General features: G+C 36.3%; 1 protein-coding gene across 1 annotated transcript; it reads left to right on the forward strand.

Annotated features, from left to right (window-relative positions):
* The first annotated feature begins 17,846 nt into the window (after positions 1-17,846).
* LOC134755009 (neurofilament medium polypeptide-like) lies at positions 17,847-24,389 on the forward strand. The gene is made up of 6 exons (XM_063691488.1): positions 17,847-17,983; positions 19,122-19,654; positions 21,941-22,025; positions 22,287-22,382; positions 22,654-22,760; positions 24,161-24,389. The coding sequence occupies exons 1-6, from the start codon at positions 17,944-17,946 to the stop codon at positions 24,335-24,337; spliced, it is 1,038 nt and encodes a 345-aa protein (XP_063547558.1). The 5' UTR covers positions 17,847-17,943; the 3' UTR covers positions 24,338-24,389.
* Positions 24,390-25,548: the final 1,159 nt, after the last annotated feature.

The raw sequence follows: 25,548 nt of genomic DNA on the forward strand, positions 1-25,548 counted from the left end.
TATCTATCTTTGCCTGTATTTATCTACATTCATATTTTATTCTTAGTTGGGCAAAATACAAGGTGTAACAAAAATAATGGGAAGAAAAAATGTTTTGACGTGAAAAATTTTTGGCCTTTGTATGGAGGATTGCCGGTCGTGGACGACCTGCCCCATAGAAAAAAAAACATTTTTCGTTCCAAACATTTTTTTTTCTTTTTCCTAATCATAACACGATACCCAATATGCCCTTTAAACGGATCCCCACTACTTTTGTTACACCTTGCATAATTATTTGTAAATGTCCTGTAAGAATTAATTGTTTTGGTTTACTTACTGATGTCAAATATCTCGAGCAAATAAGTTTATTGTATAAACGAAGATTATTTCTTATCGAGGTTCCACTGTAATATGATCTCGAGGTGCTGGAAACTGCTCGTTAGCATAATGATTACATGTAATTCTGTCATTACATCCACACTTTACTGCATTAGGTACTAGTTCTAAGGATTGAGTAAGTGGTAAAATAAAGGCGAACTGGAATGGTTTCCATTAATATATATTCAGTGTTTTTAAACGGCCAGCCTACCTGTGCGTCCTGCGGTTTGTGTACGAGTAAGTACGGGTTATATGATTATTATGAACGTGTAAATTGATCTTCATTCTATATACTCGTACGATTTATGCTAAACTGCTACGATTTGTTTACTTACAGTACTTGATACTTATCAACATACGTAAAAAAGATTTTATTGTCTAAGTACTTTTTGTTTCTTAGGAGAGTTAATAACAGAAAAGTGGTAGGTACCTGGCCAAGCCATATATTTTGACCTGAACCTTGAACCTTATTCAAAATATTTGGCTTGGCCAAATAGAAAACTGGTGTGGGTAGTAAGCCCTAGTTTGTAGAGTTAGGGCGTGTAGAGTTAAAAGTTTGGTTCTACATGAGATCTGATAACTTTATGACAGTGCGATGCGAGCCATATGGTCTCGTTTTGGTGGGATACCCGATTCCTAAATTGAACCATTAATACCTTTGTACGGAGAGGAAGGTTTGTTGTCACACTAAATCACAAATTCCTTTTCACATCACCTATTCGAAAAGCGAACTTTTCTTCCCTCCTAGGAGGGATCAAAGTGGCACTTTTCTGTTTAAGGACATTTTGTTGCCAGTATGAAATATTGACACAAAGACATATGAAATTAGTATGCATATTCGATTACAATTTCTTTATAATCGATTACGTGCACACAATTTTTCTAACAAATAATATTTTGTTGTAATTGTAAACAATAAATGTAATTAGCGTATTTTAAATTAATTAATAGCATATCTAAATTAATTAAATTAACCCATTATAGACTGAGTTTTTTTGAGGTGTCCAATTTTTGTAATTTTTTAATATGTTCTTTATTAGAGCTTATGTAACGAAGTATTAGTAATTAAAATTTTGTGAGACCTTTGGTTTTGAAAAAAAACTCTGGTACCATATGGGACCGCTAGGCACGTACTGAGGTAAAAATTTGGAAATACTATGAAATTAATAAGAGTACAAATATGTTTATATTATTTATTTAATAAATCAGCCTCTTCGGTTGCAACTTAATAACATACAGTACGTATGTTTTACTATATTTATTTAATAAATGAACTTCCGAGACGTTACAAAAAAATAGTTCAGGTACTTTACATGAAATTGGTAGTTGCATGCAGCACATAATCCTACATAACATTTCGAGCATTCCAATCTCGACCGAGCCTGACAGTTCTCGTACGCAGACCTTCGTCGCTTCTGAGAAGGAATGAGAAGGTGGTTTCGACCATCGTGCCTTATGGCGTCACTGAACGGCTGTCAGTTCGGGAATATTTAGAAGTTGGTTGGTAAGAGGTAGGTTTTGATATCTGGTTAGATACGTTTGTGTTATTTGCCGACAAAAGTCCAATTAACCAGCTGCACTTGCAGCTTGCTGCGGCCTCTTAGTCCCTTGTCTTCTCCATCTTCTTGGCTAGATACGGTATTCTTATTGCGGCATGACCGACGCGGTCGTGAGGACTGACGGAATAGGTACGACTTCGCATGCGGCGTTGAGTTGTCTGCCGTTCAAATTATTTATTAAAGCACCAGCATCTTCTTCGCCTGAATCTTCATCGGAAGCGATGGCGGGATCTGGAGGTTCAATATAAATTTTTTCCTCAGCCTCAATGTCCTCATTATCCTCTAAAATTGCCAATGCCTCGTGTACGCAGTGTACAAAATATGACAAAACTTTATAAAAAACGATAAAATATGATTACTAAATAATACTTCATTTTGATCTTTCGATAAAATGTAAAATCACTATCGTGTATTACTAAAAACAATAAAACTACTTAACAGATAAAAAACGAAAGGTTGTTGAAAAAATCGCACGGGAATCGCCTAGCGATCCCGTACGGTACCAGTAACTTTAACACGCTGTAGTTATAATATTTATACCTACCGGCACTAGTTAAATAAATTAAACTAAAGCAATGTTACTAAATTAAACGATTTGGCAATAACATTTGTTATTTATCTGTTAGTAAACCAAATATTGTAACTTACTTGAACGGCGTAAACATTTTTTCGCGAAATTTGCAATGCATCTTCTTTGACATTCAATCACACGCGACTGATGTAAATAAGTACTGTTTTAGGTTAATAGTCGGCAGCGTTATGTCTCCTAGATCAACTTTCGTCAATAAAAGCCCGTCTTACGCGTCGCAATTTGGCCAATCACGCGAAAATAAAAGTCGTAAATTAATGGTACCATATGGGACCGCTAGTCTATAATGGGTTAATTAATAGCATATCTAAATTAATTAAATTAATTAATTAGCGTAATATTTACAAGGAAACGTAAAAAAACATTAGTTTAATAATTTAATTTTTATTTTGACATTTTAGGTCTCCTTAAATGCAGCCATACTTGTCTATGCAATTAAAAAGTTTTTATTTAAAAAGTTTTGTACAAATATTTCACAAAGCATAATTATGCGGTTCTGTATTGTCTATAAAATTGTAAATACTTAGTTTAAATCAATAACTTTATAATAATAAATATAAGTGATATCAGTCTTCATAGTGTTCTTCCGAAGATTTGGTTCAAAGGGGTAAGAGCTAATTTGTTACCAGAAAAATCTACAAAAATAATGTACTTGATTTTCATTGTATCATTTTAGGTGTTTGCTGCTGTCTTTGAAAAGATATTAGGTACATAATTATGAAATGTACGTACTTTTAATTTGTCAGTACAGTCACGTCTGAAAATATTGATACGGAAAAAGTGCCAGAAGTATGTACCTATACTAAGGTCGTGTATACATATTTTTGGCACTTTGTCCGTATCGATCTTTGCTTGAAAAAAAAAATAAAAAATAGTTTATTTAGTTTAAGAGTTACTTATACAGGTAAGTGTTGGTGCCTCTTTTTAAGTAAGAAAATACCTGTGTTAAGAGGCACAATATAATAATGTTTTGAAACCTAATATATGTATGTAATTTCCTCATAAGTGATGTGAAAAGCAGTATGTATCACATGGTAGCAAAATTATATTTACCTTGGGCGTTAATACTTGAATCCCTCACTACTATTCTTTGCAAATAAATACTTACTTACTTACTTACGCTCAGGATTCTATGTTAGAATCCCTCGCTACGCTCAGGATTGTATTATAGAATCCTTCGGTTCGTTTAGGATTCAATTGTACGCCCTCGCCGTAAATATGTCATTTTGCTCCCTTGTGACACAATCTACTATTGAACCTATGAATTGCAGTGCAGCTTATTTGCTTTGAATAAATAGTTCCGCCCGATGCGAGATTGTCACAAGTCCATTTTAAAATCGATTCGTGCATATACTTGAGATCTGGCTAATGAATTTGATTAAAATTTATCAGGGACCCAGGTCTCAGAAAGAAAGCAATAAATAGAATAGCGAATGATACAGCTTAGTCCTCTGCTGGGAGTGCTGGGTTTAAACATAAGTACCTATAATTAACTAAGTATAACATCGCTTATGTATTTAAATGAGCGCCATATAGCCATAAGCGAGACTGCATCAGCCATTCCAACCGCTATTGACACAGCGTTGTAACTGTAACAATCATCCGTCAGGGATGCAGTAGCCATTAAATTTACATAGGTACGAGTATTATATACTTTGTGCACAAACCCAATGAACTTGTCGGTATATGTACACATACTATCTCTGCTGTTCCGCCGAGGTATGCAAAATATTATGTACTTACTATCATAGAGTAACTTATACTAGAGCGGTACTGTCATAGTAAATTTTGTAACCCCAATAAATTCACTGCCATCTGTCGACACACTTTAAAACTAAAAATTAATATTTATAAAAATACGATAAAATGTATTTAAATATGGATAAATGATTTTTTTTATTTGCATGAATTATTTTTATGATTTTGACCCATGTTCTTTCACTGATATGCGTTAAAATTATAAATAACAAACGAAACCGTCAACGCCCTCTATACGAGTGTAGGCCAAAACTAGTGGCGCCCTCTGATCGAGAATCAAATTTTCGTGATTTTCGAGGCACGTTTTTTCCTTAGACTGTATCCATCTATTACGGAGTTATATATATCTTTGTTACTATTAAATGGGCTAAGTGTAAGACTATTCTCCGGTTTATATGTATTGTATAGTTAGGAGTATTAGAGGTAAAAGGGTTGAATAAATGTTAACGTCGTCCGTTTATACTAAGGCCAAGGGTCTTCTGCTTATTTAGGTTTAGTTGAATTGCTGGGAAAAATATATTAGATGTTTATGCCTTATGTGATAATTTTGTATCATGGGATTAAAACATTACAAATAAAAAATAAACCTATGTTTAGTCGTATTATTCTTTTTATCTAAAAATTAGACCCACTTTTGCTTTAGGCCAGCAATCAATAATTAATTAATTATGTGTCCTTATAGATTTATCACCCGCCGTGGAGTTCATTCATAGCGTCGGCAATGAGATGAGCGCATCTCACGGAGAAGTGACGTAACCGAAACGTTTTCCCCGTCACGACCGCGGTTCGTGAACAATTTGATTTGTTTCCGCCAATTAAAGGAATAGCTTACGTATCAAGATTAGTGAAGACTTACATCCTTGTTGATTCGGTCAAGTTATGTTCTAATGTATGTGGAAGACAAACAAATTATAGCCAGCATTAAATGAACGTAGTATGATACCTTTGGGTATAGTGCTTTACGCACACTAGCGTCCCTTCCCCTACCCCCTACCCCTGACGCCACCCCCCCCCCCCCCTTTTAGAATGAAATATGTAACAATGGTTGACGGTTTTTATTATATTTTTGAGAAAAGTAGTTACGAAAAAAATGTTAAGGCAAGAAATAATCCTTAATAAATTTTAAACAAATAAAGTTATACATATGCAACTTTTTGGTAAGACTAGCCACATTCATGTATTAACTTGTTGAAGTTCAATATAACATAGTACGTGATAGTACTGACAGAAATTGTATGGGGAGAACCAGTTTGTTTAACGGTTAAATTTTGTCGAAGTTCATCTAGCTATAACATGAATATGGTGCATCATATAAAAAAAAGTTATAATCTTTTTTGTAGAGAATTTAATGAGGATTATTTCTTTCATTGACACTTTTCCTATATTGTATACTTTCCCAAAAAAATAAAAAAATTGTCAACCGGGACAGTATATTTCATGCTAAAAGGGGGGGTTGCCTCCATTCAAACAGATACCTACACCGTCGTGACCCAATCGATGATGATGATGTAAATATAGGTAGGTACCTATCATTTACTTTACTACGATAACTCTCAAGGATAATGCTATTTACAAAATGATGAGCTAATATTTATTGAATGATTACTTACTATTGATAATATCCGCGGTTATTAATTGGATTTAATTAAGCATACGTGTTTTATTTCTGACTACGCGTGACTGTTTAGGCTTCCGCTAGATTTTTAAGATGTAAACGAAAATATAGTGAGCAATATTTTGTAATTAAATATGTGTGACCATGCATGACCTTGTGAATATGCAAATAAAATGACGAAAACGTACGAGTATGTACAGCCTTATGCACGAGCTCGTACGCTTTGTAATATTTTGAATAGTACCTAATACCTACCCATACCTTTTGCCCTATTCAGTTTGGAATATCAGAAGGAAGACACTTATTTATCATCTTACATCGTTTCCCAGAATTTGTTGAGTTTTCGCATCCATATAAATAGATTTAGAAGTTCATATCTGCCCTCCGAGATATATTTTTAACCGACTTCAAAAAAGGAGGTTTTTTTATGAAATAGGAGGCAAACGAGCAGACGGATCACCTGATGGCAAGCGATTACCGCCGCCCATGGACACCCACAACACCAGATGATGATGATGTAAATTTAAGGTTAAGGTTATCAATTCGACCGTATTTTTTTTTGTATGTATGTTACCGCATAACTCCGTCATTGGTGAACCGATTTGAAATTTTTTTTGTTTTATTTGAATGTGTATAGTCCCAAGTTGGTCCCATTTTTGTCAAAACCCAGTTTTGATGAAGGAATCCATTAGGAATCCAGGGAACTCCTCAAATCTTAGAGGCATACATATATCGGTTTTAGTATTTTCATCAACAAACCAAGCACTTTCATCCGCACCGACTTCAAACGTATCAGTTTGCTAGCGCATATAAAACGAGATAATATTTTATTTTTTCCCGTTTGAAGTCGGTTTTACTTTTTTTTTAAAGGTATTTTAAATTCTTATATCATGGAAACCCTTTGTATTTAATCTGAAGTAGTATTGGACTAGGATGATGACCAAAAGAAATTTAAGGTCAACCGGGATAATTGCCACTTTGGGGTTATTGCGTCTATTTAAGTTAATTTTTGAACAACATTAGTTACTACAGCTCCTGCCATTTAGTGATAAAGGTTTGAACTACTTGGAGGGCAACACGTAACATAGAGGTCGTTTTACCGAATCGTATTCAAATAGTTGGCTATTTTGAGAATTACTATCTCCCCAGACCTACACGGTGTATTCGGTAAGTCAACAAAATCCGTTTACATCCTTGTTTTTCTTTAGATATTTGGTAATATTTAGTAATAAATGTGCTCAATATTAATTAACTGATACATGCGAACCACAATTTGTATTAATAACACCTCTGTTTTGGAAAAAAATCCATGTCAAATTCCTGGCGAATATTTTTTTACTTGGCAAAATGCGTCAATAATGTTGGGAAATTATGCGAATGGTTAGGAAGTCTAACGGGAAAATAAGCTATTGGAAAATAAAATTAATGGGAAAATATGCGAATGGTTAGAAATGCTTTCGGGAAAGCAAGCTATAGAAAAAAAAAATCGTAAAAATTGCGAATGGTAAAAATCGCAATCTGGAAAAAAACGATTTTCGGAAAATAAGATTTTTATACACTAATTAAATATTTCATAACAGTATAAAATAAATAAAAAACGGTGACGTCATCATCCCGGTTGACCCTAAACTATTTTTGACGTGATAACGTCTTATAAATCGATAAACACCGGTAGCATGCACGAAAAAGTGTCACGTGGTGGACAGATCTCCATGGTAACGTTGTGGACAGATCTCCATGGAAACGTTACGGCATTTTCATCAATGTTTTCTTATGACGTTATGACGCAAAATTATCGTCCGTAAACCGACTTTACAGACAACCATATTTTTTATTTGATCTTACTAAGTCAAGAGTAATCAAAACGGGTGTAATTTCGTTTTTTTAGTTTGCTTATCTGTCGCATTCTCGAATTATATTGAATAGTGTAGGACCTCAAAATCTTATTAGCGTCAACACCTACGCAATGTAAGGCAAAAAAATGTAGAAAAAATATAGCGCCGCACCCGCTATGTCATATCGAGTGGTTGTCGAGGTCTCGGTTAAAAAAGTGTCCAGTTAGACGCCGGAGGCAATGAACCTACGAACGAGGACAAGACGCAAAAACATTCTGGACTAAAGGAGAGTCGATGACAGTTTGGGTTCATTTGGCGGTGTAAAAGTGGGTGTTTTAACACCATGTCACATTCACTAATTGGCCGCTAGTTTATGTTACAGTGACACGGCACAATTAATACATGCAATAGTTGGCTGTATCACAGTATAGGTGCGTATCATGTAACAAACTTAAATCCTTACTGGCACTTCAGTTAAGAGTTTCCTCATTTACACACTACACACATAACTTCGGTTTGATCTTTAGTGCATTTTGTAAAGAAAAACAAAAGAGGTGAAACCATGTGTATTACTCGTATAAGTTGATGTTTTTATTGTATACTTTTTATACCATATTCTGGTATGTACTTATAGGTAGGTATGTAGGTGCGAACGAAGTAAACTGAACTTTTTCTGCTTTCCACTCGACCGTACTATTTTCACAAATATTACCATTTAACGTAACATATATGTATGAATGTTGGTTTATTAATCGCTTTAATTAAGTAATTATTATTGATCGAATTCAAATTAATGATCTTACAAATAATTACATAATTGCATGGAGTGCGTCAAGGTGACGTATTAATATCTCTTAAACTTTTCACAAATGCACTAGAAGCTGTCTTTAAACACTGCAGCTGGGACGGCATAGGTATCAAAATAGATGGAAAGTACTTAAACCACCTACGCTTTGCTGACGACATCGTTCTACTCGCAGAGACACCTGAAGATCTCGCACAAATGCTATATTATCTAAGCCAGGCATCGATGCAAGTTGGTCTAAACAAAGTGGATGAGCACTGCTGAAAAGGTAACCATTTCATTGGAAGGCAAAACGATGGAGAGTAAGCGATTACGTATATTTGGGCCAGAAAATAACGCTTGATGCTTGATCCCTTGGATGCCGAAATTAGTAGGCGCATTCAATTGGGATGGGGACATTTGGCAAGCTAGGCGATGTTTTCGGGTCCAAAATCCCAGTCACTGAAAACCAGGGTCTACAACCAACGCGTCCTCCCACTAATGACATACGCATGCGAGACATGGACGTTGAAAAGTGGCACAGAGAGCTATGGAGCGCGCGATGCTCGGGATCTCCTTGCGAGACAAAATTCGGAATGAGGACATTCGCCAACGCACGAAAGAGACCGACATCGCTAAAAGAATTGCGTAACTGAAGTGGGAATGGGCCGGCCATATCTGTCGCAGGGATGGCGACCGATGGGGCCAGCGAGTATTGAACTGGAGACCTTGACTGGGAAGCCGCAGGGACGGAAAACCACGAGCCAGATGGTGGGACGACATTAGAAAGACGGCATGACCGACCTGGCATAGAACCGCTGCATACAGAACAACATGGAAATCCATGAAAGAGGCATACATGTTCAGCAGTGGACGCAAATATGCTGAGAAGAAGAAAAAGATGAAGTAACTAGTCAAACGCGTTCGTTATCGGTACCTAGTTAAATTTGTAACTTTTACATTTAAGATTCGCATTTAGTTTAACCACTCGCGCATTTTTTTTAAAACACCAATAATCCCAATATCCCAACAAAAGTTAAAATATAAAAGCAAGCATACATACCTCGCTTTTCTCGTTGCCCAGTAAAGTGGCATGAAATTCTCAGTATGAGTAGCATTGTAAGTGCCGACTGACAACCACTGCAGCCTTCCCTTGCAGCCTTCGCGGGTTATTAAGCAGTCTGATAATGGTATTCGCCCAATAACATCCAATTAGTCTTTCTATTTACCTATGTCAATTTTATTCTCGAACTGTATAACATGTACTCGTACCTACTCGTACCAAGTAAATGTTTAATTTAAGTAGTCAATATTCAGAAATAGCTTATCTTATACTGATAACAATATTACGTTTACATCTCATGAGAAAAATAATTCCTAATATGCTACCACCAATACACTTTGGTGGTAATATAATAGGTAAGTGTGAATTTTTATTTTCCGGTGTTACCACCAAAATGTTGTAACGTTCAATACTGACCAAAATACATTAAGTTATTTTTCCCTCCATAGTAGATTCAGTAAACTGCTTTAAAACTGAACAAATGTACCGCCAAGTGGGGTAACTGGGGACAGAAAGGATAACTTTAGACAAATGAAATATTCCAGTACCAGTCTTAGGATACATTTTTCAACTAAGTAAGTATCAGATTAGTTTATCATAATCATAATCATTTATTTGCACATAAAAAGGGTTTTACATAGATATTATATGATATTATAAAAGTTACATGGTCTAGCCTTTTTAGCTGTTTTTGGCAGCATGCAAATGGGTCCTTATAATACATTAAATTTGTATTACATAAGACTACCTTAAATTAACTTAATTAATTACTAACTACATTAACTTAAATTAAACTAGAAAAAAATGTCTTAAGTTACACCTCTGTCCCCAGTTACATCACTTGACGATAGACGTATGAAATAATTCTACAGAAATCTGTTTATCAATATTAGCTACGAGCGGGAAATAAATTGAGATCTATTTTTGTACACACACATAGTTTACTGAACGTAAAACATTTTCACTTCACATTTACTCGTATTTAGGTACTTTTCAACACACTTGCTCAAAACGACGTTTTTATTCCACCGATTTTTGGCTCATAATCCTAGATATTAAACACGCGTGCTTTTTCAGTATATTATAACACTCGTGCTTTTTCATTATATAATCCGACTGAGTTAAGAAGGTAACTGATTGCTAATAATATGCATGGAAACGGAGCCTTCTTTAATTGGTCGAGTAGATTTTACCACGCGTACTGGTGGGCGCCGGCGCCCCCCGACCGTCTGCCGCGGCCCGGCCGGCCCGCCCGCGGCCGGGCGAGGGGGCGCCGGCAGTATGAGAGTATGACAGATGCAAGACTGCATACTAACTCACTAACTGTTTTAACAATTAAAATTTGATTAATATGAAAGTTTTTTTTTTTTTCATGGCAAGTGTGTTGAAAAACATCGTATGAAACGCGTGTGCATTGGTCATTACACACATCGGCTTTCTTATCGCCTCGTGTGTAATGCTAATGGCCAACTTAGCACACTTGTATCACAATGTACTATTGTCCCACAGTAAGTTTAATAAGGCTTGTGTTGTGGGCACTATTACACTCGACGACGATATACTCGTATACAATAAGAGATACTTAGGTATAAATAAATACATATAAAATGTAGTTGATTCTGAGTCGAATACCTACCTTCACTTTAACAACTAGGTTTATTTTACAGTATTGCGTTATCATTAGATAAATACAGTTAGGTAGGTACCATGCTAACATGTTATCTCCTTGTGCAAATATAAAAACATTTGCTTTTGGAACATCTGTATTAGAGCACCTACTTTTATAACAATAATTAATAGGATAAGGACCTCCTTCCTTTGATTACCTCATTAAATACATAGGTACGCTTACTCGAACGGAAAATTTGCATGAACTTAGTAGGCGAGACGAATCATAATATCGTAGATTTTAATTGAGAATATTATGTACCTACATAACTATGTATATACCTACTACGTATAGAACCAAAACAAATGGTAATTGTACTGGAAGCCCACAAATACAGAATAGGGAATAATAACGCGAAACTCTGCGTAGTTGGCGCCACTACCACAATCTGAGGGTCTAACGCGAAACAAGAAAATCGAAATTTCGAATGGTAATTGTACTGGAAGCCCACAAAGACAGAATAGGGAATATTACGCGAAACTCTGCGTAGGTGGCGCCACTACCACAATCTGAGGGTCTAACGCGAAACAAGTAAATCGAAATTTCTTTATCTATTCTAACATCTTTGCCATTTTTGCATATTAGAGCGATAAAGAGGCAGATAGCGAAATTTCGGATTCGGGTTTCCCGGTATAGCTCCTCTGTAAACAAACCGCCTTGATGCATCAATGTCATATTTAATTCTCTGAAAACTTGTCAAAAACCTGTTGGCAGTGGCTTTCTTTTCTTTGGGAGAAACCCCTATCTATGGAAAGCCACATATAGAGTTGAGGTGAGTTACGTATTGCTAACTGTTATGTCGACATTTCATTTTGTCAGTCCCTCATTCTTGCTAGAAAAAATTCTAGGTATGCTATGCAAAATACATCCTAGCTACCAACTTACCAAGCGATTAAAATTCTAAAAACACTAGCGTCGGCGCTCTGTTTATACCTAATATGTTGTTAATCGTAGAAGCAGAGGCACAATAATCTTCAAATTTCATCAACGTGATCAACGAACTAGCAAGGCACTTATTATAAATGCCAGATCTTCAAAAATGACACTGGTTTACGGATGTTTCGGCGAAAATTACTTAGCAAACTTTCAGTTCCCAAACTATTTATCCCATATTTTTAGTTGGGCGAAATTTCATTTCGCAACTTTACATAATCCAACCTAATCTAACCCAACCTAGTACGTCAGTTTCATTTCCCAACTATGGGGTTGGGAAATAAAATGGTTGCGTTGTAAGGGTAATTATGCCAACGATTGGTTTGTCAAATGAAACTTTGGCGAAAAGTTGGTTGCCAAGTGAAATTCGGCGAAATAAATTTCGCCAAAAAGGGAGTATTACACCATGACACTACACACAATGTCGATGCCATTGTTTCTATCAACAAAAAAATATTAACTAACTACAACAAGCAACAACCAACGCGTTTCGTAAACGCCCCAAGGTCTACAATTCTAAGTATTTGTCACACTATGAGAGTGTAAATGTATATAACTACCTCACTCTCATTGTCGCCATATTAACACCTAACCCGGCTAGGTCACAGTCAAAAACAATAATAGTGCTAATTGGGGAATGTGGCGTAACAAGAGAAATAAAGGTTACATCAGGCGGGAAAAGTGACAATTTTTTGTGTTTAGGTCGGTTGTCGGTTCGTAACAATCGTAAGATCGTAACCCAATCCAAGTCTAATTTTGTTAAACCAGTGACGTACAAATAAGACTTGGATTAGGAACAGAAGCTTAATAAATATAATAATTGAATTTAAACTGTTGTGAGACATACTAACATTAACTAATTTCACGGTTTAGACTCACTTGTTTTAGTCACTCGCGCGACATGGCTCTCCGAAACATGTCGCACGAGTGACTAAAACAAGTGAGTCTAAACAGTGAAATTAGTTAATATATTAATTAGATATAATCATTTAACAGTATACTGTTAAAATTGTTTTAAAAATAAAAATTTGATTTAAGTATATATACCTGTAAGTTTTGTTTTTTCATCGCAAGTGTGTTAAAAACGTATCGTATGAAACACGTATCTTCTATGCTGTGGTCATTACACACATTGGCTTTCTTATTGGGCGCTCGCTTCCAGACCAGATCGCGCGCACAATATCGCCTCGGGTGTAATAACCAACATGGCAACATAGCACACTTGTATCATTCATGATGTAAGTAATATTAAAGAATTACATATAATACAATTTCACACCCAGCTTGCTGAGAAAAAAATTGCCTAGAATAAACAAAAGACGATCGACATGGGTATACTTTTTAGGGTTCCGTACCCAAAGGGTAAAAACGGGTGCTATTACTAAGACTCCGCTGTCCGTCTGTCCGTCTGTCTGTCACCAGGCTGTATCTCATAAACCGTGAAAGCTGGACAGCTGAAATTTTCACAGATGATGTATTGCTGTTGCCGCTATAACAACAAATACAGAAAACAGAATAAAATAAATATTTAAGTGGGGCTCCCATACAACAAACGAGATTTTTTTGCCGTTATTTTGCGTAATGGTACGGAACTCTTCGTGCGCGAGTCCGACTCGCACTTGGCCGGTTTTATTTTTATCACCGGCCAGTGCGCACGATGGTTGCACCACTTGCACCGTACAAGTTTGCCATGTTACAATATTTATTTCTTACCAGCCGCAGTACACGTTTGTAACGGATAAAGTGTAATAATTTTGCACTCCGGTACAAAATACCCGCATAACCCAGTTTTTTAAAAGCACCTAACATAGATAATTTCAAGCTGATATATTATATATGCTTGCGTAACTACCTATTAACCCTATTAAGTTACCTACGACGATTGAACCTAATCACTTCATCACGATAGTAAATTGAAACCCCTTGAAAGTTGTCAACATGACTGACACGTGTCGGCAACATATAGGTATGATGACAATTAAATAATAAATATCAATCCAACAAACTGCATGCGTTTATGGGTTGCTTTATCCACGTGATAAAATACCTAGTATCACTTTAACATCACGCAATTGAAAGAGACGGACATGGCCATAATCACGCTGTCATGTAGACAAACACGACCATTACATAGAATTATGTTAAACTGAGTCCGCAAATTACGTTACATTATAATATTGTAAGTAATTCAGCATTAAATAAGCTTTCAAACCATACACGATGTCACAGAAATAGTGGGGATCCGTTTAAGGGCATATTCGATATCGTGTTCTGATTAGGAAAAGTAGAAGAAACATTTTTTCACGCGAAAAATGTTTCGCCTTTGTATGGAATGTTGCCTGACTTAGACGACCTGCCCCATAAATAATTAAAAAATATTCGCGTAATTTTTTTTAAGTACATCTACTTTTTCTTAAGCAGAACACGATACCGAATATGCCCTTAAACGGATTCCCAGTATTTTCGTTACATTCTGTATAGTATAGTTTAAATAATAAGGTATCTGTACTTACCTATAACCTTTTGATTGTCAAAAATCTTTGCGATAGAACTTTTGACCTAACTAAGTATAATATTATAATAATCCGCAAGATTTATACAATCAGTGGTTAATAAAATCGTGTGTTACTTTGCGGAAATTCATTCTCGTATTAATACAAATCTAAAATCAAATATTGCAAAACCCTTTATAGTTCAAGTTATAAAATGTAGCCAACCAGTCGGTTTGTTAGGTATTTATTTATTTATATGCGTATTTATTTTTGCGATGGGAGGGTGGTAACACTGGTAACATTAAGTTCTGTTTGAGAGTAATGTCGGGAGAAGCCTCCTGTGTGGAAAAACATCCTTTGTGACCTTTATGGGTAAGTGCGATGAAAAGACTCTTTATTAATATACCTACTTATGTACTTATTTTTTTTGTACAAAATAATCACAAATTATTGATCTTCGTAATCGAAATTGCTAGTAGAGTCTGTGCGGAAAGAGCAGTCGTGAAATGTATGGGACTCAATACATTCTACTTCTCATTCCGCACAGACTCTACTTAGATATAATATGACTGCAATATAATTTATTTTTTCCCTCACTAGCTCGGAAAGCCGTCTTTTATCCTTTAAAACAAGCGGGGAAAAACGCATTTTATCCACTAGTGGGGAAAGTAATTTGACCTTGGATGGAGCGTGTTTAAGTAGCTTTTGACAGATAACAAAACGTAAAACGCTCATAATAGTAGTTCGTTCGATATTAATTATCATTAAATAAATGGTTTGAGAATTTAATAAAAAATACCAAATTTAGCTTTATTTAATGATTTTAAGTCATAAACCTTAAATTCCATAAGAAACATTTGTTTTTAGGGTTCCGTACCCAAAGGGTAAAAACGGGACCCTATTACTAAGACTCCGCTGTCCGTCCTTTCGTCTGTCCGTCTGTCTGTCTGTCTGTCACCAGGCTGTATCTCATGATGCGTGATAGCTAGACAGTTGAAATTTTCACAGATGATGTATTTCTCTTGCCGCTATAACAACAAATACTAAAAAGTACGGAACCCTCGGTGCGCGAGTCCTACTCGCACTTGGCTGGTTTTTTTTAAATGATGTTGAATGTAATTCTGAACGCACAAGTTGAGTCGTTGCAATTTCAAAACGCATTGTCAGAAATGTCAACATTGTCAACAAAAATTTTCTCGCCGACTCCGACAGTTCCGACACGTAAAAATACACAACTTCCAGAGTTTTCTGTTTCGTATTATCGTAAAAAAATTAGTGATTCCAGTGATGAAGATGATCTAACGCCTGTGGATGTTGCACTTTCCTCGCTGTAGTGAGGGGAAAAGTTTTGTGTTACTCACGGGTGCAAATGTATTTTACTTCTCGTGTTTCAATTCCACACTCGCGGGTAAAATATAACTTTGCACCCTTGTATAACAAATAACTATTTTGTGCTGGCTGCATAAGTATATACTCCCAAAAACATTATAATCAAGCATCCGAAAGCTTTGTCGCTACAAATTATAATAAAAAATATGACCTACTTACATTCTTATTGGTTTCGTATAATAATCGTTTCGTCAGTGCAAGCGCGCATTTGGCGATCACACAAGACAATTGATTTAGGTCAACGATTCGTTCAGCAGATTCGCAAATCATCATTGCTTAATGTGTTTGATAGAACTACACATTTAGTAGGTAATTTGATCATTTGATCGTTTGCGATTTACGTAATCAAGTAGCTGAACCCTAGTGTAAATTGTATTCGATAGTGCGCTGATTGTAATAATATAATAGTACCTAATCAATAAAACAATAATTCAAAAAGTAGGGTGTCACGTGTAAGGGTCCTATCACACTGGAGATTTGCGAGCGAGTTGAAAGCGAGGCGAGCGCGGCTGTGTTGCCCCCTATACAGTTCATGCATGCTCCCTATCAAGGGCCTGACACTCTTTGATAGAGAAAGATAGTCTTATTGCGATTCCTATAAGAGAAAAGAGAAAATATTAGTGCCATGCTTTGTCTTTATCACCGACCGGGCATTTTTTTATGGTCGGGTTATGTTTTAATCAATGTTATGGCATCATGTGGGCAATTGGGCATCATAGCAAGGAGGCTATGGCGAAATACCGAAATTTATAAGAGTGAAAGAGAAAAGACATTGGACATGCAAACCGGATAAATTGTGTAGTATACATTTTATATCGCACTACCTAACCCGCCCGTATTACATCTATCTGGCTGATGACACCGCGTTTGTGTCTCGCCGTTGGCGGCAGCGTGAATCTCGCTTGTAAGTTGTATTATAGATATTAGTCGTTCGATTTGTAACTGCCTGCAAAAAAGGGTTCTGTAATTCTAATTGGCACCTGAGCGCGGGCTAGTCCAACACTAAAAACCAGTGTAGGTGCGCTCTCCGATAACGTGCCTTTGTTACGCATCTCGTTGACGTATTTTTGACTGGTTCTGTAGCGTTCGACTCGCCGGCACTAACCGTAGAGGGACCACACAAGAAATCGCAAATTATTTTCCATTTGTTCATTTTTAATCTTATTGCAATTTCCAATAACTGTAATACAGTAACCGGTTAAAGTTACTGGACCATTTCTTATGCAGGTGCGGTTTTACTTATCAATAGACAAAGGATAAGCCGTTCGGCGCCAGCTACAAATCGAACGACTATACTTGACAAGCGACAGTTTGTGGAACAATACTATAATAAACTTCAAATTCCTAGTCGGACCATGCTACGTTTTCATGCCAAGTGCTACGTCAAGTACCTACCTGTAGAAGTGATGAACTACCGATAGTCTTCGGATGAGCGACAATAAATTTCTTCAGCTTAAAACTCAACAGCTTTATTTTACTTCTCACAGTATTTGTAGGAAAACAACAATTGGTAATTAGAAAACAAACAATTCCATTCGCGATAATTGAGCTAACATTATCTATTTAGATATTAAATACAACGGTTAGGCAGAATCTTCGGAATAATTATTGGAATAATTCATTGACGTGACAGATCATTGACACACAAGACAGCACCGGCCTGCGCGATTGCGCGCATCAGCCAGTGCTCACCACATACCTAAAGGAGCCCACTGACCAAATACGGGGTCAAGCTAAATAAAATCGTTTAAGAAAAACGATGCTAGTTTGTTGTCAAAAGTAAAAAAAAAACATATATAACGTCACCTTTGCCACTGTCAACAAAAATACACCAATCACACATCAAATGGCAGTCCCATAGTTTTTATTAAAATCCGGTACGCCTCACAACTAAATTGTTATGGCCAGACCAATGCGAATCGCCCTGGATTTAGCCCTAAGTATGTTGAATTTACTTGTTTCACAAACAACTTGACTTGCTAGCTGCCCCACTATAGAAACTGTGGCAAAACAAAGATTTAAATCTTTGACTATTTCCTCTATATATATACTTTATGTAACAGTATCTTTCGGCATAATGTATATGTGCGTCATTTGCATGTATATACAATATAATAGCAGAGCGAATCAGGGTCTCATAAATACTTGAGCACGGCTCCAATTCTAGGCATTAAGACGAAAGTGGAGGACCCGCCCGAAATCGCCTTTTCATACAAACGCAGTTCCTATCTGGATATTAACATTATTGAAAATATTTTGACACAATTTGTTGTATATTATATTTGTTGCTATGCTCGACCCTACCTCCTACTTTAGATTTTTCGAATTTTTAATTATTATTAAAGTTAGGAGCATTTAAAAATTTGTATGAAATCTGTTTTTCGCTCCTAATTTTTACAATAATCAAAAAATTTAAAAAAGTCACGTAGGGGCATAGCTATGGTTAATATACATCAAATTATGTAAAAGCATTCTCTATAATGTAAATATCCAGAGAGGAAAATGGGGACTACGTTTGTATGGAGAAGCGGCCGTCCACTTTCCTCTTAATTGTAACGTGTATTCAGATATTTTTGATCCCTGTGTTATGTCAATATGTTTGATGGCGCCTGCAGTCAAAAAATAAACCAGAATTTGTTTTATTGCAGTTTCTCTAAAGACCGTGAGAGGACCTTTTTCAAATTTATGGTATTCCGCTAAAAACCTGCTCGCCGGCACTGCCGCCCGTCCTATAATTGATAATAAAGTGGTAGAAAAATTTGAAGATGGCATATCCAGAACTACAGAGTTTTTAATTTCTAAAATGGGAGTATTACGAGATCACCAGTTGGAAGGAGAAAAAGAGTACCTAGAAAAAGAATTAGAAAAAGTTAATCAAAAATTAGGAAAAGTCTCAAGCTCTAAATCTTCATCGTCTTCTTCTAACTGCTAGTGTCATAAAATTGTGGACCCATACTGTCCAATCGAAAATACTATGTAACTCAATACTGTAGTATGTATTAGGTACATAAATAATTTTAAATATATGTAACATAGATATTATACTTCTGTACTAAAATAATGTCTTTTCTTTTCAAGATGTATGCGAATCCGCAAAACCATGTGTCTCCCAAGCATGGCAATACGCCAAAGTAGAAATGGTACCACCAATGACACAAGGTTTTTTTCGAGGAATCGGCGGAAAAACTATAGAACATTTTGCAGCTGCTGTCGGTAATGCTATGATTTCGTTTCTGCGATCATCAGTAACTGCTATTGACGCTGCTGCCGCTCAAAGGAAGAAAGCTTTAGAAGAGGCACTTAAGGCCAAGCAAGAAAAAGCTGCCGCTGAAGCTAAACTAGCGGCAGAAGAAAAGGCCAAAGCTTTAGCTGCTGAAAAAGCAAAACAAGCTGAAGCAGCAAAAGCTCATGCAGTAAAAGCAAAACCTGCTGAAGAAAAAACCAAGCCTAAATCAGCTGAACCTGCAAAAACTGATTCTAAAGCAGCATCCGCAGCTAAAGCTGCTCCAAAACCAGACCCAAAAAAACCTGAGGCCAAAAACCCTGAGGCTAAAAAGCCTGAAGCCAAAAAACCTGAGGCTAAGAAGCCAGATCCACCGAAGGATAAGAAATAAGCTGCATGAGATTGGCAAGAGTTGGAAAATGGTTGTAAATGTTTATTTTATAATACCTATTAAATTTGCAGTTCTGAAAATAAATCACCTTAGTGCATCTGGCCCTATGGCATCAGGCACGACAGTAGGTACCTAGAGATAGGGAGAGATGCTGCTCTTCCTTTTGTGTATCGTTTTTTTCACCAGTGTTTTATATTGGAAATTATGATGTTCTGATGTATGTTAATAAACAAAATCCTACGACATCTTTGTATTTACCCACCATATCTCCTCAATGCAGCTTTTACCTTGCGTTTTGGGCATACAAGAGGCCGCAAGCTCAAAAGCGGTCACGTTTTTTCATTTAAGTCTTTTGCCCTCATGGAATGTTCATATACGCTTCCCTTTCACGCACTTCATTATTCAATTGTCTATAAGCGTAAGCGTCATTCTAAATCTGTTTAAATTTTAGGGTTCATTTATTGACCCCTCCCCTCCTCCTTGTCACACTTGGTCACATTTGGCAAACCCCTCCCCCATTTTTTCAATGAAATTAGCAAATCGAATTAAGTATTATTAATATTTTATGAAAATATTTTTGACAAAAGAAATAGTAATTTTACAACCCAAAACAAATTAGGAAAGAAAATTAAACGATTATAAAAACGATTACCGTTCCAAAAACTTGCTATTTAACTGTACAGTGAATGGAATAATTTTAATAAGCTAAAGTGACGTCACAGTTTGTAACTCCCCTCCCCCTTGTCATAACATGTCACATTTTCTTGACCCTCTCCCCCCCCCCCCCCTAAACGTGTGATGTAATTAATGGATGACCCCTTATTATGGGTTAGAGTTAAACCAAGACAAGTCTGCAACGATTTTGATAGCACAGGCAGTGCAAGTGTTATTTATACGTCATAATTTCATGAAAGTTTGACGTTTAAAATAACACTTGCACTGCGTGTGCTATCAAATTCGTTGCAGACTTATCTTGGTCTAACTCTAATAACAATAATATAGTATAGAGGTCACGAGGGAAGGGGGCAGACTTGGGGCAGACGCCCGATCGAGATGGTTTTGAGCTTGGTGGGCAACAATGAACCCGACTAAATTACGTAGAAATTGTAGTAATTAAAAAGTGGCAATACTGTAGTGTCGTCCCTTTCAAATCAATCTAAGAAAAAACGGGACGACACTGCAGTGTTGCCACTTTTTAATTTCTACTCTTTTTGCCAGACTGTAGTCTGGAGCGTTCTTAAAGCCGCGAACGCGAGTGTGGAGTCGATTTCGCTGATTAGCGAACTAGACTCCACACTCACGTTCACGAGTGTGGAGGGCCCTTTTATTTTTCAGAGTAAAACCAAAGAGTAAAGCATAGAGTAAATTCTTGCCAGCACAGAATAATATCTTAACACTGTCCTATATATATTATCATGGAGACTGTATAAAGGAGCCAAATCTCTATGTATGAAAAGTGTCCATCAAAAAACAGTAATTAGGCGGCGCCACCATACACCGAAATACTATCAAAAACAACCTACGTAATTTGGTCGGGTTATTTGTTGCCTTATATGGTTCATGTTATACTCATGTCCCAGAGCCTAACTAGCGCCACCGGACAGATTAGGAACTATTATTTAAAGCTGAAAGCGGTCACTTTTGCAACAATTCTGCCATAAGAGATTGGTATCCTTTCTATACCATCCATATATATTATACATGGGCCTGTCACTCTTTGACAGAGAAAGATTCTTATTGCGATTCCTATAAGAGGAATGAGAAAATAGTGCCATGCTTTGTCCTTATCGCCAACCGGGTAGCATCCTATATATTATACTACTCTTTGGTAGCATCATAGGTAGGAGGCGATGGCGAAATATCGAAATCTATAAGTGAAAGAGAAAAAATCCTATGATGCCCAAATTTTATACGAATATTCTTTCTCTTTCCCCCGGTCGTCCGTGGCGCGTCTATAACTACTTGTATATACTATGTCTATGATATTAGTGATATTACTACTCTTTGACACTGTCCCTCACATGCACACGCTTGTGGAAACTAGACCTATTATAGAGTCTGTTCGGAAAGAGAAGAGTCGTGGAATGTATTGGGCCCCATACATTTCACGACTTCTCTTTCCACACAGACTACTTACTTTACTCTTTGCTCTAAAGTATACTTGCTTTGAGACTGAAATTTAAAAATAAACTGACATATTGTCACATAATTATTTATACTCGTTTATTGTATTGTCTCACTCTGAGCCCTGTTGTGTTTTAGAATTAAGATACCTGAATTATACTTTTAAAACGTTTAAAAATAAATAAATCCGTCACCGTTGCAATAGGTATGTCTGCACACGCGAAATCAATAGTCGGATCATTTCGTAAGTATTAATTATTTCAACGTTTACACAATTATAATAACATTTTACCTGTATTTTAGTACCTACTATTTTTTCGACTACGACAATGCCAAAAGGAAGGGTTATTTTATGATTAAAGCAGCCTATATATGCATGTGATATAAGTATATTGTGTTTGTGGGTGGATGTGAGGGTGAAGTTCGTATAATGGATGAAAACAAAATATAGCCTGTGGTGATTATATAAATATATTGACTGAATCGCTTTCGCCTAATATTTTAGGAAACCGCATGCAAATCGTTTATGAACTAGCAGAAGTCTACAAGGGTGAAGCCTTAAGAAACAGAAAATTAAGCCAACTTATGGAGGTTATTAAAGGTAACGCAATGCATGGTCAATATCCTAAGTTTAAGCAAAAGTAGAAATAAAAAATATATACATATATACCAAGTACGTTATAAATGATTGGGTGTGCAAAATTTCAGCTCGTTTTCATACCCATCCATCAGGTAAATTTTCCTTTTGCTCTTACCAGCAATGTACGAGAAAATTACCAAACTCTTGGCCTTTAGTTCATCGTTTTAAGATAGTGAACCTTCCACACACTGGTACCTAATCGGTACCTATTACAAATATTTTGGTACTACAGAGAAGGCGGAGCGAGCGGCGAAGTCAGAGCTGGCAGCAAAGATGCGGGTTGCCAAAGGATATTACACGTTAGAAATGGCACCCCCGGCATCTAAAGGTGAACTGAAGGTTTGAATAACTTCTAAGCTTCGTCACTGTTTTTAGATTTTTAGATTGGTATACAGTACATACAACACGATCATAGATTAATTTATTGTAACTGCCACTTAGAATTAAGTGTCTAACTTAGGGCCACCCCACATCAGCGTCTTTTGAGCGTTGGCGTCTACTGGCGTTATTCATAAACGCGCTGCTGGCCTGAATTAGCTATGAATCTTTTGTCTTTATCAGATTCTGTCATCTTGAGTTGTGTATTTGTAAGAAAGGGATAAAACACATTTTAACTAAATCAGTCCCGTAAAGTTTTATGATTAAGGGGGTACATAATTGTCAGCGCTATGAAAATGACGTCGCTGCTCAGTTGCGCCAACGCTAGGGTTTTCGATCCGGATATCCGAATTATCCGGATATCCGTCGAATCGAGAATCCGGATCCAACGTCTCATAGGATCCGGATAATTAGGATATTTTGGATCTCACGGATCCGTTAAATATTGGTCATGGAACTCATGGACCTATAGCACAAACAATTTTCGAATAAAATTAATGAATCATTTTGTACATTTTGTCATAAAAAAAATTATTGTACATTTATTTAATTTAAATTCAAATACCTCAAGCTAGGTACATCACGCGATAACGAGATAAATACAAATATTGCTTTCAGTACGTTAATTTCAAATAAATCCTACTATCCATAAAAATAGCCTTTTTATACCGAATCCTTGTAGAACGTAACTTTTTTTATACATATCCGTATTATCCTAAATATTCGGATCTGAAAAATTGACAGATATTGCAAAGCCTAGCCAACGCCAACGTTAGACGCCGTAGAAGACGCCGACGACGCTTGGGAGACGCTAATGTGGGGTAGCACTCACATATTATTCAGTACTTTTTTTAACAACTACTTTTTTACAATCTTTTATTCAACTTGCCGTTTTGTATGTATGTATGTTAGTGTGGATCAAAACTTGGAAGCTAAATTTAACCCACTTCACGATATCCGATTGAGCCGATTGAGTTAATTGCCGTAAATATTATATATGCCACCAGCCCGCCATATGTATATGTAAATCGGATGGCAAATTATGATGACATGGAGCTGATCTTATGGAGACAGAAGTTGGCCATGGGAACTGTGAAAAAACGACGCAAATTGTCTCGATGAGTATTAGTTGCCTGTGGAAAGAAAAATTAAATTTTTGCCAAAAACTTATTTTATGTATGAAGGGGCAACCCCTTACTAGCGTCTACCGAGCGTCGGCTATAAGTAGTTCTCCCGCGTGGTCCTACATACTTACTGGTGAGAACAAAATTAGGTTACGGGACTGTAATTATTAATTATAGGTATTATACATGTATTTTGCCTCGATAGCGGATTTTAACATGGTCGTTTACGTTTTGCAGAAACTCAAAGAGGAGATCAATATGGCTAGAGAGTTTATAAGTTCTAAAGGACACAAAGACCTCACTGTAAAGCAAGCTTGGCTTTTGCTTCTCGTCGGAATCGAAGTTGGATTGTGGTTCTTCTTGGGCGAAACTATTGGCAAGTTCCACATCGTTGGTTATAAAGTGTGCCCTTAACTCAGTAAGGTACTGAGTTGACTATTTTCTTCAAAATTCAGTCCAGAAGCTACAAATTTTACTTCATCATACTTATAAGGTTATCGGCTCTGCGTTGATTATTATTACTTGTACACATTACAATATTTACAGTCCGTCGGTTTCAGTCCTTACAAATCGATTTAAACGTTTGTGCTTTATATTTATGGATTTAACTTGTCGATGATGTCTTGTTTCTCTCAATGTTTTAATAAATTGCCAAAGTAAATTGAAACCTCTGGTCTAGATCTTCAGTTTTTCAGTTAGTTGCCTTCCTATAACATGACACGGATCAGCTACGTACTCGTACTACAATAATAAGACGGAGAGCTATCCCTTCAAAGAATAATGAAATCTGTCTAGTGGGTTTGCTATACTATCCTTGTTAGCTTAATGGTAGATTCGAGCGTCTGGCAGCTGATCTTGTTATTGTAAAACGTTTTTCGGGGCTAGCTCCGTCTACAAAAAGTGCATATTGATTCTTTTATTACATAAAATAATTATGTTTTGTTTATTTATCAAAAAAATCCTTCCCTTGCTCAGCTACTGCATTGTAATTATCATGCATATTGCAAGCGAAGGATTTAGTATCATTTAGTTGACAATAAAAATAAGTTAGCTGTGAAGTTAGTGTAGCTAGTACCTACAAATTATTTTATCAATAGGTATTTGTATGTAACCACCGCTATGCCCCCTAGTTTGATTTATTATTATTATTAGAATTATAGTAAGGATCTTTTAAAGAATTGTACATATGTTTTTTCGCTCCCGACTTATAATAATTAAAAAATCCGAAAAAGTCAAACGAATGGGCATATATACTCGTAGATAAATATGGTTTTATGCAATAAGTAAATTGTGTTAAAATATTTTACAATGCATGTGCTCGAAAAGTGCGTTTCCTACGGAGCCATATCATGCGGAAAGTACTACTTTTCCGCACTAGTGCTTTTTGTTTTCAATTTTTTTTTACAGTACATATGGTGCTACTTTCTCGCACTAGTGCGGAAAAGAGAACTTTTCCGCACTAGTGCTTTTTGTTTTAAATTTTTTTAATAATTAAACATTTGCCATTATATTTTTTTTATTTACTCGCACAATGCATAGTAAAACATTGTATGATACACGTGCGTAAAGATGATTTCCGACTCGTATTCCTTTATACACTCGTCGGAAATCATACACTTTCCGCA

This window comes from Cydia strobilella, chromosome Z, assembly GCF_947568885.1.
Source record: "Cydia strobilella chromosome Z, ilCydStro3.1, whole genome shotgun sequence".
In the NCBI taxonomy this organism is placed as follows: Eukaryota; Metazoa; Arthropoda; class Insecta; order Lepidoptera; family Tortricidae; genus Cydia; species Cydia strobilella.

Coding starts and splice junctions, on each gene's coding strand:
- LOC134755009 (XM_063691488.1), top strand. CDS start 17,944: ATGGCCAGACCAATGCGAATCGCCCTGGATTTAGCCCTAA. Junction 19,655..21,940: donor ATCCACCGAAGGATAAGAAA/TAAGCTGCATGA, acceptor ACCTGAATTATA/CTTTTAAAACGTTTAAAAAT. Junction 22,383..22,653: donor ACTTATGGAGGTTATTAAAG/GTAACGCAATGC, acceptor TTGGTACTACAG/AGAAGGCGGAGCGAGCGGCG.